This window comes from Chrysochloris asiatica, unplaced genomic scaffold (genome assembly GCF_000296735.1).
Source record: "Chrysochloris asiatica unplaced genomic scaffold, ChrAsi1.0 scaffold00021, whole genome shotgun sequence".
Lineage (NCBI taxonomy): Eukaryota > Metazoa > Chordata > Mammalia > Afrosoricida > Chrysochloridae > Chrysochloris > Chrysochloris asiatica.
The window spans coordinates 15,852,853-15,866,161 of record NW_006408539.1 but is presented as its reverse complement, the minus strand read 5'-3'; the positions used below and the strand labels follow the sequence as shown (position 1 = coordinate 15,866,161).

The window sequence follows — 13,309 nt, the reverse complement described above, 5'->3', positions numbered from 1 at the left end:
TTAATAATTCACCTATCAGATTGCTGCTGTTGTTAAGTGCCGTTGAGTCAGTTCCGACCCATAGCGACCCTGTGTAGGGTTTCCGAGAAGCAGCTGGTGAGCTTGAACTGCCGACCTTGAAGTTCAAACCAACTCTGCAGTTCAGGGCAAAATGACACTTAAAGCTAGCCATGAAGCGCTAAGAAGTCAGTCTACTCTGGTAGTATCTGCCACTTGTTGTGGTTAAGTGCCATCGAGTTGGTTCCGACCCATAGTGACCCTGTATAGGGTTTCCGAGGAGCAACTGGGGTGTTTGAACTATTGACTTTGCACTTAGCAGTCTAGTGCTGACCCTACAGCACCACACCAGGTCTGCAGTGTACACAGCCTTTCCTCAGAAATATAACGTATAGCAGGGATCCTTTGTGAGGGTGGCAAATGTATTCTTTGAATCAGTACATCAATTCCAAAGAATCGCTCCTCAGCGGTTAAACATAAACTGGGAAGGTGTTTTAGGTACAAAAATGGTCAGAGATTTATTTTTAGGAAAAAGACACAAACAAAAAATTATCACTATGTGCAACAATAAGGAATAGCTGAGCGATTACAAAGCCAGATGCGATGCACTTTGCAGCCATTCAAAATGTTTCTGAAGAATTCACTATCAAATGCTCAAAATTGGACAGGACAAATAGGCAATAAAACTGCCTATCTAACATCATAGGCAAAACAGAACACTAAGGAGAAATCAAAATGTCACCGATGGTTACCTTGGTGACTGCTCTGAACTTGAGCTTTAACTTCACTTTGCCAACAACGTACTTCCTTTTAAATCTCACACAGAAACTTGATTTTTTAAGTGTTTGAATTTCAGTTCTGTTTCAGATTTCATTTTGTTTCATACTTTTCTATAATTTCCCGAGTGTTCCGTATGGAGCATTTCTTGGGTTTATGGTGAAGCCCCCACCCCCAATCTAAAATCAACCGAATGAAACCGTTGCTTACTCTGTAGCCAGACAACCGAATGAGGTGGGAACTGGACAGGGCATCACGGTGCAACTTTGAGTCTACCACTGGCCATGCACATGCACGCATGTGACATCAGACAAGCGAATGACCTTGGCTGGCATCTGAGACTAAGTGATAAATATCACCTGCTGGGGTCAGAGCACATACTGCAGCCAGTATGCGGATGGACGACGGCAGGCACCACCTAGCCAGCCTCTAAGATTCATGTTCTGTCACTCACCAGACACCAGGCTGCCATCTGGCTTCCTTACTGCTCCCTGCAGTGTCAACCACCGGTCACCCCCTCATCCTGTCCACCGCCCACTCCCATATGACAACTGCAGAAGCTCTTCCTAAGGCACCTTTAGATGCTATATACCTGAGTGCCCACCACCACATCTGGCCTTGCCACTCAAAGGATGTCCTGGACCACCAGTTACCTTATAGAGCGTATCAGAACTACAGAATTAAGAGTGTGAGTTCAGCAAGATCTCCAGGGGCCACCCAAGAATCCACTCACTTTTCCCTCACCCAAACTCTCATCTCCTCTCACTCCTGTAATGGCCTGCCCCAGCCTCTCCCATGACTCCTTCATCTCCAAACCTTCTACTGTACACCGCAGAGACTACCCAACACTCAGCCTCCTCAATGAAGGAGTCCAGCACTCCTTTATTCCGACTACAGTCTGGCTGGCCCCTGGAGTTGAGCCTTCCCCGTAGCCCACTCAGGTGGCAACAAGGGTATGTGGCCCTGTGAAGATGGCCTTTGGCTCCTCTACCCCCCAATTGTACCTAGTCTCTGTCGTGCACCATGCTTTAGGGCACTCTGCCACAATTATAGTCACTTGTGCCATCTGCTCTACTGACTTACTTCTCCATTGTCTTCCACCACACTGCTACCATCAAGCATGCACACAGTGAGCCACCTGACTCTGAGCTCTTGGCTTGTATGTCTTTGGCAGGTGACTTAATTCTAGTCATTCATTTCCTGTCACACCTGGGATCTTGTCAACCCATGAAAATCCTCCCCATCCTAGATTTCTGTCTGTCTGTGGAGAAGCAATACTCAGTCCCACCCCACACTGAGAAGAGTCAACTGGGTCCCACTCAGTACTCAGGATGGGTGAGGGGCATTCCAAGAGGTGATCACCTAGCTGCCTTCTTTCTTCCTCTGTCTCAGTAAGTCTGCTTCCCCAGGGAATCATTTGATGTTCAGGGGGCAGAGAACAGGGAGTCTCCCTCAAGTTAGCCTTGACTCTCACTAAGCCTTACAATCCGATACTGTTTTTACAAACTCTGCAATGGATGTTATTAATGGTTGTAAGTTTCCAGTCAAGTACATTTGCTTCCTCGTTGGCTAGTATTTCTTTTCTTTTTTTTTTTTTTAAATGTTTTATTGTGAATTATGTGATAGTTTACATGGGAGAATATTAGTTTTACATTCATCCTATCGTATATCATTTCATTGCCATGGTTACAGTCCCTCCATGTATCATTCACCAACCAAAGGGTATACTCTGCAAGCCTGTCCCCCCCGGTCGTCAGCACACAGCCCCTCTCCCTCTCTGGGTCTAAAGTCCCCAGCTGCTCCATCTCTCCACGTCATCATCTTTGCCTCCATCTCTGGCGTCACTGCTTCTCTGGGTAGGGTCCCGCTCTCTGCTCTTCTCACTTGATGGTCCCAGGGACCTCCGCTCCTAGACTGCAAAGTTAATCACTCCCCTCCTTGCTACAAAACATCTACCTTTACATTTCCAACCCTCACAATCAGTCCTGTTAACAATTATTCACTACTGTATCATAAGAGACCTATCCGCATTTTCTTTCCTCGGCCCCACCTAGACAGACTGGATACTACTCAGTGGAGATTCTACCTCCCTCCAAGCCCTCTGGATCTAGGTTCCCTCTTGAAAGCTTGTAAGCCTGTCACTTCTTGCCTCTGTACTCTGCCCCCCCATTCTGGGTAGCCAATGTCCAAGTTGCTCATCCCTGTCCACTCTGTATATGGAGGAGGTGGGAATGATCCTTGCTATAAAGATCTGTTCCCTCTTTTGAGCTACTGCATCCATAGGTGTAGGTCAAGTTCATCAAATTGTATCAGATTACTCTTTTTTTGCCTCTTCTTTCTTCTTCTAGTTGAGCTCTGATCATCCAGTCATTGAAGCCAGGTCAAGTGGATATTATCTGCAAGCATGGGTTTTCTTGCATATGCCCTCTCTTCATATCAGGGGAAGCTTCACTCTCCACTCTAGTCCTCTGTGGCTATGTCGCTGACTCTGGGCCCAAGAGTCCCCAGGTCTTGCCACAATGTTGGCCAACCAGGTCTCCACCCGGGTTCGCAGGAGTATATTGAACGTTGTAGGGCTTAGCTCCCAGCTTCATTGCTGTTTTTCCCTCACTTCCTTTTATCAGTGACAATCATGGTCACCAATCAGAGTGTGTATTCCTATTGAGTCTTAGTCTTGGAAGGGGGTTTGCTCTGAGGGAATACGACCACTTGCCTTGATGCCTCCTAGGCGAGCAACTTGCTTGTTCTTGTAGTAATCAGTCGGTCTGCCTATGCTGTTTTGTATTTTTCCTGTTGGTGTTTCTTTCAAGAAGTATCTTCTGTTCTTCTAGCCACTCCAGGCTGGTCTGTCCATCCATTCAAGTGGAAATTTCCCACCTGTGAGGATTCTGGATGCTGTTCAGGAATTCACCTATGGTCTTGTGTAATACAGAGACTCTGCAAGAAACCTCCTTCACTGGACACATTGTAGCCCCATTTTAGGTATTCCAATCAGTTATAGGCAGAAGATGGACTTACAAGCTTTCTATGGTGATATTTCTGGCTATTCCTTTCTCTCCCCCTCCAGTGTCTATTTTATAGTGGTATGCCTGGGAAACCAAGATTCAAAAGACAGCCTGGCTATTATTTCTTAATATCTTTCTGTCTTACAGGAGAAGGCACACAACAGGAGTTTGAGTGATGGCTGCCAGAATCCACACTCTGAACCTCCATCTTCACAAGGACTGCTTCACCTGGAAAATCGCTAATCCAGATAATTCATGCTCTCATTTCACCTGGGTTCTTCCTCCTTGATTACCTGGTCTCTCCCAAGACACCTGTCCTTCAACCACTGTTTGCTCAGCCAGCAGACCTTCCTAGTTTCACTCCGTGATGGAAACCTGGTCCAGCTTACTGGGTCTCTCTCATCTGGTTGGTGTTCAAATCTGCACACACCTGTTTTCAAGCCTCGCTTCTCTCAGGCATCCCCAGCCTCTACCTACCCCATTCAGCAAGTCTTTAACTTCCCATGAGGAAACAGCAACTGTAATCTCCCATCGTCTTGCCTCCTCAGGGACCCTGTAGTCCCATCACTTACACCTCGCCTGTGTCTTCAATCTCCAACTCTTCCTATGGACACAGGGTGCGCTGAAAGCCCTGGCAGGACATTTAATACACACCTCGCCAACACTGGTCTTTCCCGGTAACCTCTATACATCATGAGGGCAAAGACCTGGCAAACGGCAGACATGCAGGTGCTTAAAAAGAACCATTTGCCTTCATGTCCCCATCTTATGCGACAACTTAAAAAGAAAACCAAAACACACCCAAAATCTCCTAGACCAGGACCTCTTCTCTCTATAAATAAGTATTTGATGGAACAATGAATGGTCTTGTCGAGCATTTGCACATTTTGGAAGCGGCTCTCTGAAGTCAGAGAGGTGAAGAGCACAGTTAGAAACCAGCACAGTGCCTTTCACTGTGGCCCCACACGCACACGACAGCGCAGGGAGAAAGCCCGTTTCTAAAGTACTCCAGATGGGCATCTCGGTGGGCTGGCGTGGATGGCTGCTACCTGACTCCCCGCCTGGCATGGCATCCCGTACAGTTGCTACCTTAGGATGGGCTCGAGATCAGGATAGCGCCGTTCTTCCCTTTTCAGGGAACCCTGGTTCAGGGCTCTTAGGATGGTCTTGTCAAAAGTCTCTGAAGACAATTCCTTTGGAAGCTAGAAAAAGTAAAACATAAAAAAATAAATAAAACTATGACCAAGGTTAAGTGACCTAGTTACTGGTAAAATGTGTTACAGGCTGAATAAGACGCAGGTAAATGCCCCCTGCTTACATAATCACCTGGAAGCAGTTTCCTGTCCAAATCATCATGACATAGGGCCTATACTAAAGCAGTATATAAGATTCCTCCATATCAAAAGCAAATGTGTTTGTCTGTCTCCAGTCACCCTAGGGCCTCCTGGGGTGCAGAGACATCCAGTGAAACAGGCTCTGGGGAGCGAGCAGGCCAACGGAACCACTGACACTGATGGCTCTTCTTCGTCACACATACCCAGTGGGTGTGGATAGTCACATTACTACTGGACAGAGTGCTGATCCGTCATAAACACTGACAAATGGATTTGTGTTCAAGTGTGTTTTATCGTCAATGTCCAGTCCAGCTTTAAACTGTGTTGTGTATACTCCATTCTCCTGCTTACAATGTCCTCTCCTCTCAAACCTTACTTTCGGCAACGCTGGCCCCCCACCCCTAGGGTCTGGGCTCACGTTCTGCACCAGTCAGAGCACAGGTATTGGCGTCTGACCAGCACAAGCATGCCTTTAATGACAAGCCCGAGTATCTCATAGAAAACCACCTAAAAACGTTCATTATCTTTCCTTCCTCATTCACGTATGCAGCCAACAAGGGTTCAAACCCCTACTCACTCCTAGACAATGTTTTAGGTTCTGCAGATTCAGCAGTTAAGAAAAAGACCACCCCCCCCCCAAAAAATGCCTGCTTTCCAGAAGATTACATTCTGGTGACCACAGCAGAATAGACACGAAGTCCTATGCAGCTACTAAGAAGATAGTTTTAACTGATGAACATGCAACTCTGGCATGTAGCTAAGCCAACCACCAAGTGTGTGAAGGAGTTCTCTCACTCCCAGGTTTAAAAGGAGCCACAGGAAAGGGGAGCTAGTGCCCAGGACTCTCCAGACAGCTTGCATGTCCTCTGAGAGCTAGCTTCTAATGTGCTGCTCAAACTTCTGCAAGGTGATGATGACAAAGTCCCCTCCAGCTTTACGGATACAGACCGATGACTGACCTGAAATGACGATGCGCTGACGGTGGCAAGCAGACAATTTAAAGACCAGAACTGTCCTGAAAATTCAGGTGCTGGAGCCTCCGGAAGTCTGCAACTTCGTGACTCAAAATTCATAATTGAGTTGGGAATGTTTCCCACTTCTGGGCTGTCTATTTTGTCTCCCTAGTAACCAATACATTTTAAAACCCTTGAATACTGAAGAATAATATATGGTATTTACTTCTGCCCATATGCTTTTCAATAAATTTCATATAAAGCACAAAATGATCTATGGTGTCACGCACCTCTGAAGTCTGTAGATGTTGTCTCTATCATGTTTTATGCTTAACAGTCTAGAGACTTTAAACTGAGGGAGGGGAGGGGGATGTAACTCCAACAAGGTAGAAATGGAGTTGTATATATAATAATAGGGAAGCCCTCCAAGGGCACACAACCTCTGTGAGGTCGGAGAGCCAAGACTGCACCTCATGTCAAAGATGCATTCTTTCACAAGAAGGTTCTCTGGAAGGCAGTCCCAACCACATATGTGCCAACATGGAACTAGGAAAAAGGTTCAAGCTTAAAACACGGGAAAAGCTCCACCACTTCCTTTAACTGATAACGTAAGGTAGCATATATAACACATGCGCTTTAGACAGGATATGACATTTGCTATAACTGTTTACGGGGGAGGTTCCAGGAACTGCAGGTGCTCTAATTTTTCCTGATGGTTTGTTTTGGCGTGAGGCCTTTGGGAGGCTACATGTTACGTTAAAACCATTCCAACAATAAAATCTATACTTTTACCTTCAGTAGAAATTCTTGTAGTTCTTGGTGGGTTTTTGTTACTGTTGTTACTGAAAGATCAGACCAATTCACCTGATTTTAAAAAACAAAAACAAAAACACATAAATTACATGGTCATTCCTGAGGCGATAACTGGCTGGGAAAAGCCACCCCGTATAAAACACAGGCCCTTTCTGTAAGTTTTATCAACAATTACAAAAATAGAATCAATTTCATCTGGCAGTGTCATGGCGTCCTCAAAATTGTTGAAATTCAATGTACACTACTGTACTCTACTCAGATACATTTCCTAATAAGTCTTTTCAGAAAGGGTTTTTTGTTTTGTTTTGTTTTAAAGCAGTCTTAAAAGCAATGTGACTGGTGTTTTAGGGGTATCTGAGAAGCGGGAATGTCAAGGTCCTTATGTGACTTGCAGAATACCAAAATGGCACTACTGCCATTGTGGACCTACGTCCAAGAAAAGATTATATTCATGAAAGACACAACTAGAATTTACTGCCTCCTTTGATAGCACCTAAAGGAGCCCTGGTGGTGTTACAGGATAAGCACTGGATTGCTAACTGCAAAGTCGGCAGTCCAAACCCACCAGCCACTCCACAGGAGAAAGATGAGACTTTCTGCTCCCATAAAGACTTACAGTCTTGTAAGCAGCTGCTGCTCCTATTGGACATCTATTGGATGGATTTCAAAATGCAGGGTCACTATGAGTCGGAACCGACTTGACTTAACAACAACAAACCCAATGCACGGTCCCTATGAGTCAGCATCGTCTCAATCACAGTGGGTCTGGCTGGTGGGGTGGCAGCACCATGTTTTCTCTCTAAGGAGATTCATGGTTTACAAAGAGGTGTGGCGCGGCAGGGTTAGGTGCAGGACCACAAGGTAGGTTTGCAGCACAAGGTCAGTTCAAACTCATCTGCCGCTCTTTGGAAACCCTATACTGGGTCGCTGTGTGTCGGGACCGATTCAACAGAACTTCACAGCAAGAAGAAGAAGGTGGGACATGTATGATTAATCATTTCCATTTTCAGATGGAGAATGCAAAGCTCCAAAGAAGGGCTCTTGGGATGGTCTTGTCAAAAGTCTAAAGGCTATTCTTCTGAAAGCTAGAAAAGATTAAAAAAATAAGTCACCCAGAAGCAAGGTGAAGTAAGCCTAAGAGACAGTATTGAAACCTATCATGTTTCCAGACTTCCTGAGGACCTTTTCCATTCAGTGGACTGGAGTGTGGCCCACCAATCATCTGAAATATGCTAGCAGCTAAACCTTACCAAGTAATCGTGTTATAGTAAGTTATTTAAAAACATAGAGGAAATTTTATCTAGCAAGCCTCAAATCAAAACCTGGCATGAATTGGCAGCTATCTGAAGGGATTTGAAGTTACTCTTCCAATGTGGACTGATCCGTGACTTGAGCTCAGGGAACTGTGGACGTCTCTACTGGTCAGAGTCAGGTGGCAGAAGAAACGAAACTCTTCAACCAGTCATCAGTGCTTCCCAGAAGAGAAGAAGGGTGTAAGGCAAGAGGAGAGGGAGCCTCACCAGCCCAGGGATAAAGAACCAAAGTCCTAGTGGGGAAGGGGCTAGGAGGAGTGGCCATGTGACTAAGCATTGAGAGCAAAGAGGGGCTGGGTCACATGTCACAAAACTCAGGTCAAACATGTGGAGAGGACCAGACACCTGCAAGACGAAGCAGAAGCCAGCACTCTGAAATCCATCCAACAAAGGCCCTAAGCAGGTCAGATATGGCGGGATAACACAAAGACGGGGGTTCTCATGCCACACAAGACGAGAGCTGACTGGAAAGGAGACACAGGAAACCCAATTCAGGGAGCATCTGAAAGGTACAGTGGCAGTAAGGATTTGGATGAGCGAGAAACGTTCTGCTAAAGGGTCAGGAATGGCTCCATGCCGGGACAGGCTGAAGCTGGACTAGCAACGCCTCTGGGTAAACAAGTAAAGTTTCAGGAAGCACAGAACTGGACGTCACTCCAGAGCTCCAGAGAGGGGCTGGTCCCACCGTTGAGGGCGAGGGCTGTGAAGGTGAGATGAAGATGTGGTGAGGAATCCGCCCAGCAGTCAACAGGCAGGGAGGAGACATCGCAAGGTGGGTCCTGGGAATCATGTGATGGGAGCGGGGCTCTACACTCCAGCCGGCAATGTCAGCAGAGCAGTTACAGGGAGGAAGGCAGGCAACAAGGACCATGGAATAGACACACCAGAGAGAAAGGAGAGGGCAGAAAACCATGCAGGAAAGACAGGACCGCAATCGTCACTGGACAACGTTGGGGCCATTCTAACTTCTCCCTAAGTCTAAGGCTCTGGTTTTTAGTAACATTGTTTGGAGGCATTTTAATGTTACACAATACATTTGTTAGTTGGCAAGCCACACAGCAAATACTGAAAACAGTCCATCTTTTCATGAGGGAGAGATATATGTGCATATATAGATGAGCACAGGAAGATTGGGCTCATAACAGTCTACATCTTTATGTTGTACCTCTTGTCTTGAATTAGCAAGCTTACCAAACGTTTTCCCAAAATTCAGTTTCCATTCTTTCAAAAGATCACTTAACACGCTACCTACAGAGGCAGCCATCGCGACACCCTTAGACCCTTGCTGAAGGCCAAGATCATCAAAACAAGGACTAAGAAGTTCATCTGGAACCAACCAGACTGTTATGTCAAAATTAAATGTAACTGGTGCAAGTCCAGAGGCACTGACAACAAGGTGAGGAGAAGATTTAAGGGCCAGATCTAACTGCCCAACATTAGTTATGGGAGCAGCAAGGAAACAAAACACAGTGGCATCGGCAAATTCCTGGTTCACAATGTCCACAAGCAGCAAGTGCTGTGCCGCGAAACAAACCTGACTGCGCAGAATCGCGCACAACATTTCCTCCAGGAACCGCAAAGCCACTGTGGAAAGAGCAGCCCAGCTGGCCATCAGAGTCACCCATCCCCACGCCAGGCTGTGCAGCCACGACAATTAACAGACAGCCATTTGCACGTTTTATTTGTGCTGGATAAAGTCATAAAAGCACATTTATAAAAACAATTGTTTAACACAGGAGAAGAAACATCTTTTTTAGGAGATAGCGGCTTACTTTGAAGGTATATTCCCAATACTTGTCAGCCCTTTTCCTCTGGACTCCTTTCAGCATTATCTTCTCAATGTGTACAGCTGAAATGAAAGAGAAGCATAAATAACTTGTTCTATGTCCTATGACCAAAAGCAATCCTGTGCTTTGACCAAATAATGCTTTACAAGTAAGCTCTTCACTTCCTCTTTACTACTGGCCCCGAAACACGCAATAAAAACAGAGTAGCTACACACTATCCAGCCATGAAGTGCTCTTTCTACGCCTGTTCCTCATGCTGAGGGCTGAAGGAGCTTCAAGTGCTCTGCTACACTCCAGAGACAAAAAAAAGATATTTAAGTGCGGGCTTCAAAAAGTTTGGTGAAAAGCTCCATTATCTTTTACATCCCGTATTTCCCATGAACTTTTTAACGCCCCTGTGCACATTAAGAGATACCTGCACTGAGTTTATTTTTCTAGATGATAATCTTCAAAACAGTATTATTTAGATTATCAAAAGTACAGCATTTTAGGATTACCTAAACATGGATTTTTCAGTTATCTGTACAAAATAGGTGTTATAAAGAGAAAATCTCTCTTTTTTTTTCTCATCGGGAAAAGAAATACTCAAAAGTAATATACCAAAACAGACAACAATTTCTATCAAACTGGGAAAGTGCTGACCCTTTAATATCACACAATGGTCAGTACAAACTGCCCATTATATTATGCTGAACTATGAAGATAACCAAAATCTTTCACAATTTATCACAACTAGACTGTTGTTGTTTAGTGCCACCAAGTCGGTTCCCACTCATAGCAACCCTGTATAGGGTTTCTAAGGAGCGACTGGTGGGCTTGAACTGCTGACCCTGTGGTTCACAGTCCAGTGCTGATCCTATGGCACCACAGTGGTAAATTATACACTCGTGACTTATGTACCATTACACTGAACTGAACTAGGTAAAATAAGCAGCTTATTTATGAGGTAAACCGATGTACAAGTTCCCCCAACTACTAATTTGAAACTTCTTTTAGTAGAAGTATTAATTTAGGAAGTACATCTTTTTACACAATGAAAAGAAGCAACGTATTCAAGTGCAAGCTTCAGAAGGAAAGCTTGTTGCCCAGGATATAGGAAGAAGCTCTACTTCGATCACTAGAGAGGTAATGTCACCGATGTTGGTGATGTGGCTAGGACAAAGGGTTCAGGGAAGAGTTAGGAATGTGACAGAACAGATGGGATTGGGACTGGATTAGCTGGAGTAAAAATACAGAGGGAAAAAAAGGGAAGGTTCATTCTGCCCTAGAGGAAGACACGAAAACAGATGAAGCAGAACATACAAAAGTTACAGATGTGCAGGAGAAACAAGATTGTAACACATCACTGAAGGCAGGCTATGAAAGGCTACAACAGCATATACAGAGCAATTTCAGGTAAGCAGGCATTCCTGATAAACACAGCCTGTACCATTACCCATATTTTTTGGCTGACATTCCTAACATATATAAGGGCTCCTCAAAAAGTTCATAGAAAAACTCATTATTATTATTAAGGTTTTTATTGTGGATTGAGTGAAAGTTTACAGGGCAGATCATCAGTCTTACATTCAACAAATCTTACACCTTGTTTCATTACAATGTTTATAATCCCCTCCATGTACCATCACTTAGCAGCACTTATCTCTATTCACTTTAGTTTAAAAAAAAAAAAACAGAAAAGAAAAAAACACTCAGGCATATATAATAATTTACACCTCCAAAGTGCACATTCTGCAAGTCTGCCTCCTGGCCACCAGCTCTTAGTCCCTCTGTTCCCATGAATCTAGAGTCCTCAGCTGCTCCCTCTCTCCATGACCCCATCTCTGCCTCCATCTCTGGCATCGCTGGTTCTCTGGATAAGGTCCTGCATTCCAATTGTACTCTTCTCCCTTGATGGTCCTAGGGTAATCTGTTTCTGGACTGTAAGATTAACCATTCCTCTGTTTTTGTTACCAAACTTCTACCTTTACAATTGTGACAGTCGCAATTAGCCATGACAACAATTATTCACTATTGAATCATATGAATCTTATCCCCATCTCTTTTTACCAGACCCATCAAGACAAGATGAAAACTATTCAGTGCGGACTTTCTCCCCTCCCACACTCCCTCTTGAGACCTTGTAAGCCAGCCACTTCGTGCCTTCATCGCCCCCTTATTTTAGGCAACCAATATCTAAGTTGCCCATCCCTATCTACCCCGTGTACAGAGGGGATATAGCATTGATACTTGATGTGAAGACTCCTTCCCTCTCTGTTGGTATTTAGAATTACTACCTCCATGAGTATAGGTCAGGTTCATCAAATTGTAGCTATTTACCTGCTTCCTTTATCAAAAAAAATTTATTATTATTTTTTTAATCTTCCTCTAGTCGAGTACACATTATCAAGCCATCGAGGCTAGGTCAAATGGTTCTGTCTGCAAGTTTGGGTGTTCTTGTGCACCTCCCCTCACTTTGTATCAGTTGGATGCTTTACTCTTAGCTCTAACCCTCTATGGCTATGTCCTTGTCCATGGGCTCAAGTGTCCTCAGGTCTCACCACACTTTGAACCAACCAGCCCTTCCTCTTCTCTCTCTCATCTCCAGGTAAACCTGAGTCAACGGATCATGGTTGAACCCAGCCCATTTCTTCATTGCTGCCTTTCCACCTCCTCTTCCACTCATCAGTAGACCAATGTGGTCGCCAACAAGCTTACATGCCTGCTCATGTGTTCCCTTTGAGTTTCAGTCTTAGAGGGAAGTTTGTCCTGAAGGAACTTCATTGCTTGCCTTGATGGCTTCCCAGCGACCAGCTTGCTTATTCTTGTAGTAGCCAGTCATGCTGACAATTTTGTTTTGGGTTTTTCTTGATGATCTTTCTTTGAAGATGTATCTTCTGTTGCTCTAGCTATTCCAGGCTGGTCTACTTGTCCTTGCAAGTGGGAATGTCCCACCTCATAAGGTTCTGGATGTGACACAGGATTACAACTAAGGTCCTCCTATACTCTGCAAAGGCTTTGCAACAGGGCTATTTCACTGGGCAAGTTCTAGAACCCCTTTTAGGTATTCCAATCAGTTATAGGCTTTAGACGGGCTTACAAATTTTCTCCAATCATGTTTTCCAACATTCCTTTCTATCCCATTCAAGTGTCTATTTTACAATAGTAGGCAAGGGAAACCAATATTCATATGACAGTCAAGCATTTTAGTATTATTTCCCCTCTTCAAACTATGTCTTGATCCCTGTATCCCAGAGCCCTGTTGTTCCAAGGTTAAGCATGTATCACTATTTTACCTCTGTCCCATTTAGGACATGCAAACCTGTCTCAGTGTTTCGCTATCTATCTTGT

General features: G+C 44.7%; 1 protein-coding gene across 1 annotated transcript in view; it reads right to left on the bottom strand.

Moving 5' to 3' along the window:
* Positions 1 to 13,309, bottom strand: part of ZCCHC2 (zinc finger, CCHC domain containing 2) — a 65,303-nt gene that overhangs the window by 25,211 nt on the left and 26,783 nt on the right. The window contains exons 5-7 of the mRNA XM_006837579.1: positions 9,965 to 10,041; positions 6,859 to 6,930; positions 4,869 to 4,981 (exon numbers count right to left, since the gene is read on the bottom strand). Coding sequence (XP_006837642.1) covers positions 4,869 to 4,981; positions 6,859 to 6,930; positions 9,965 to 10,041 — 262 coding nt within the window. The remainder of the gene's footprint in view (positions 1 to 4,868; positions 4,982 to 6,858; positions 6,931 to 9,964; positions 10,042 to 13,309) is intronic.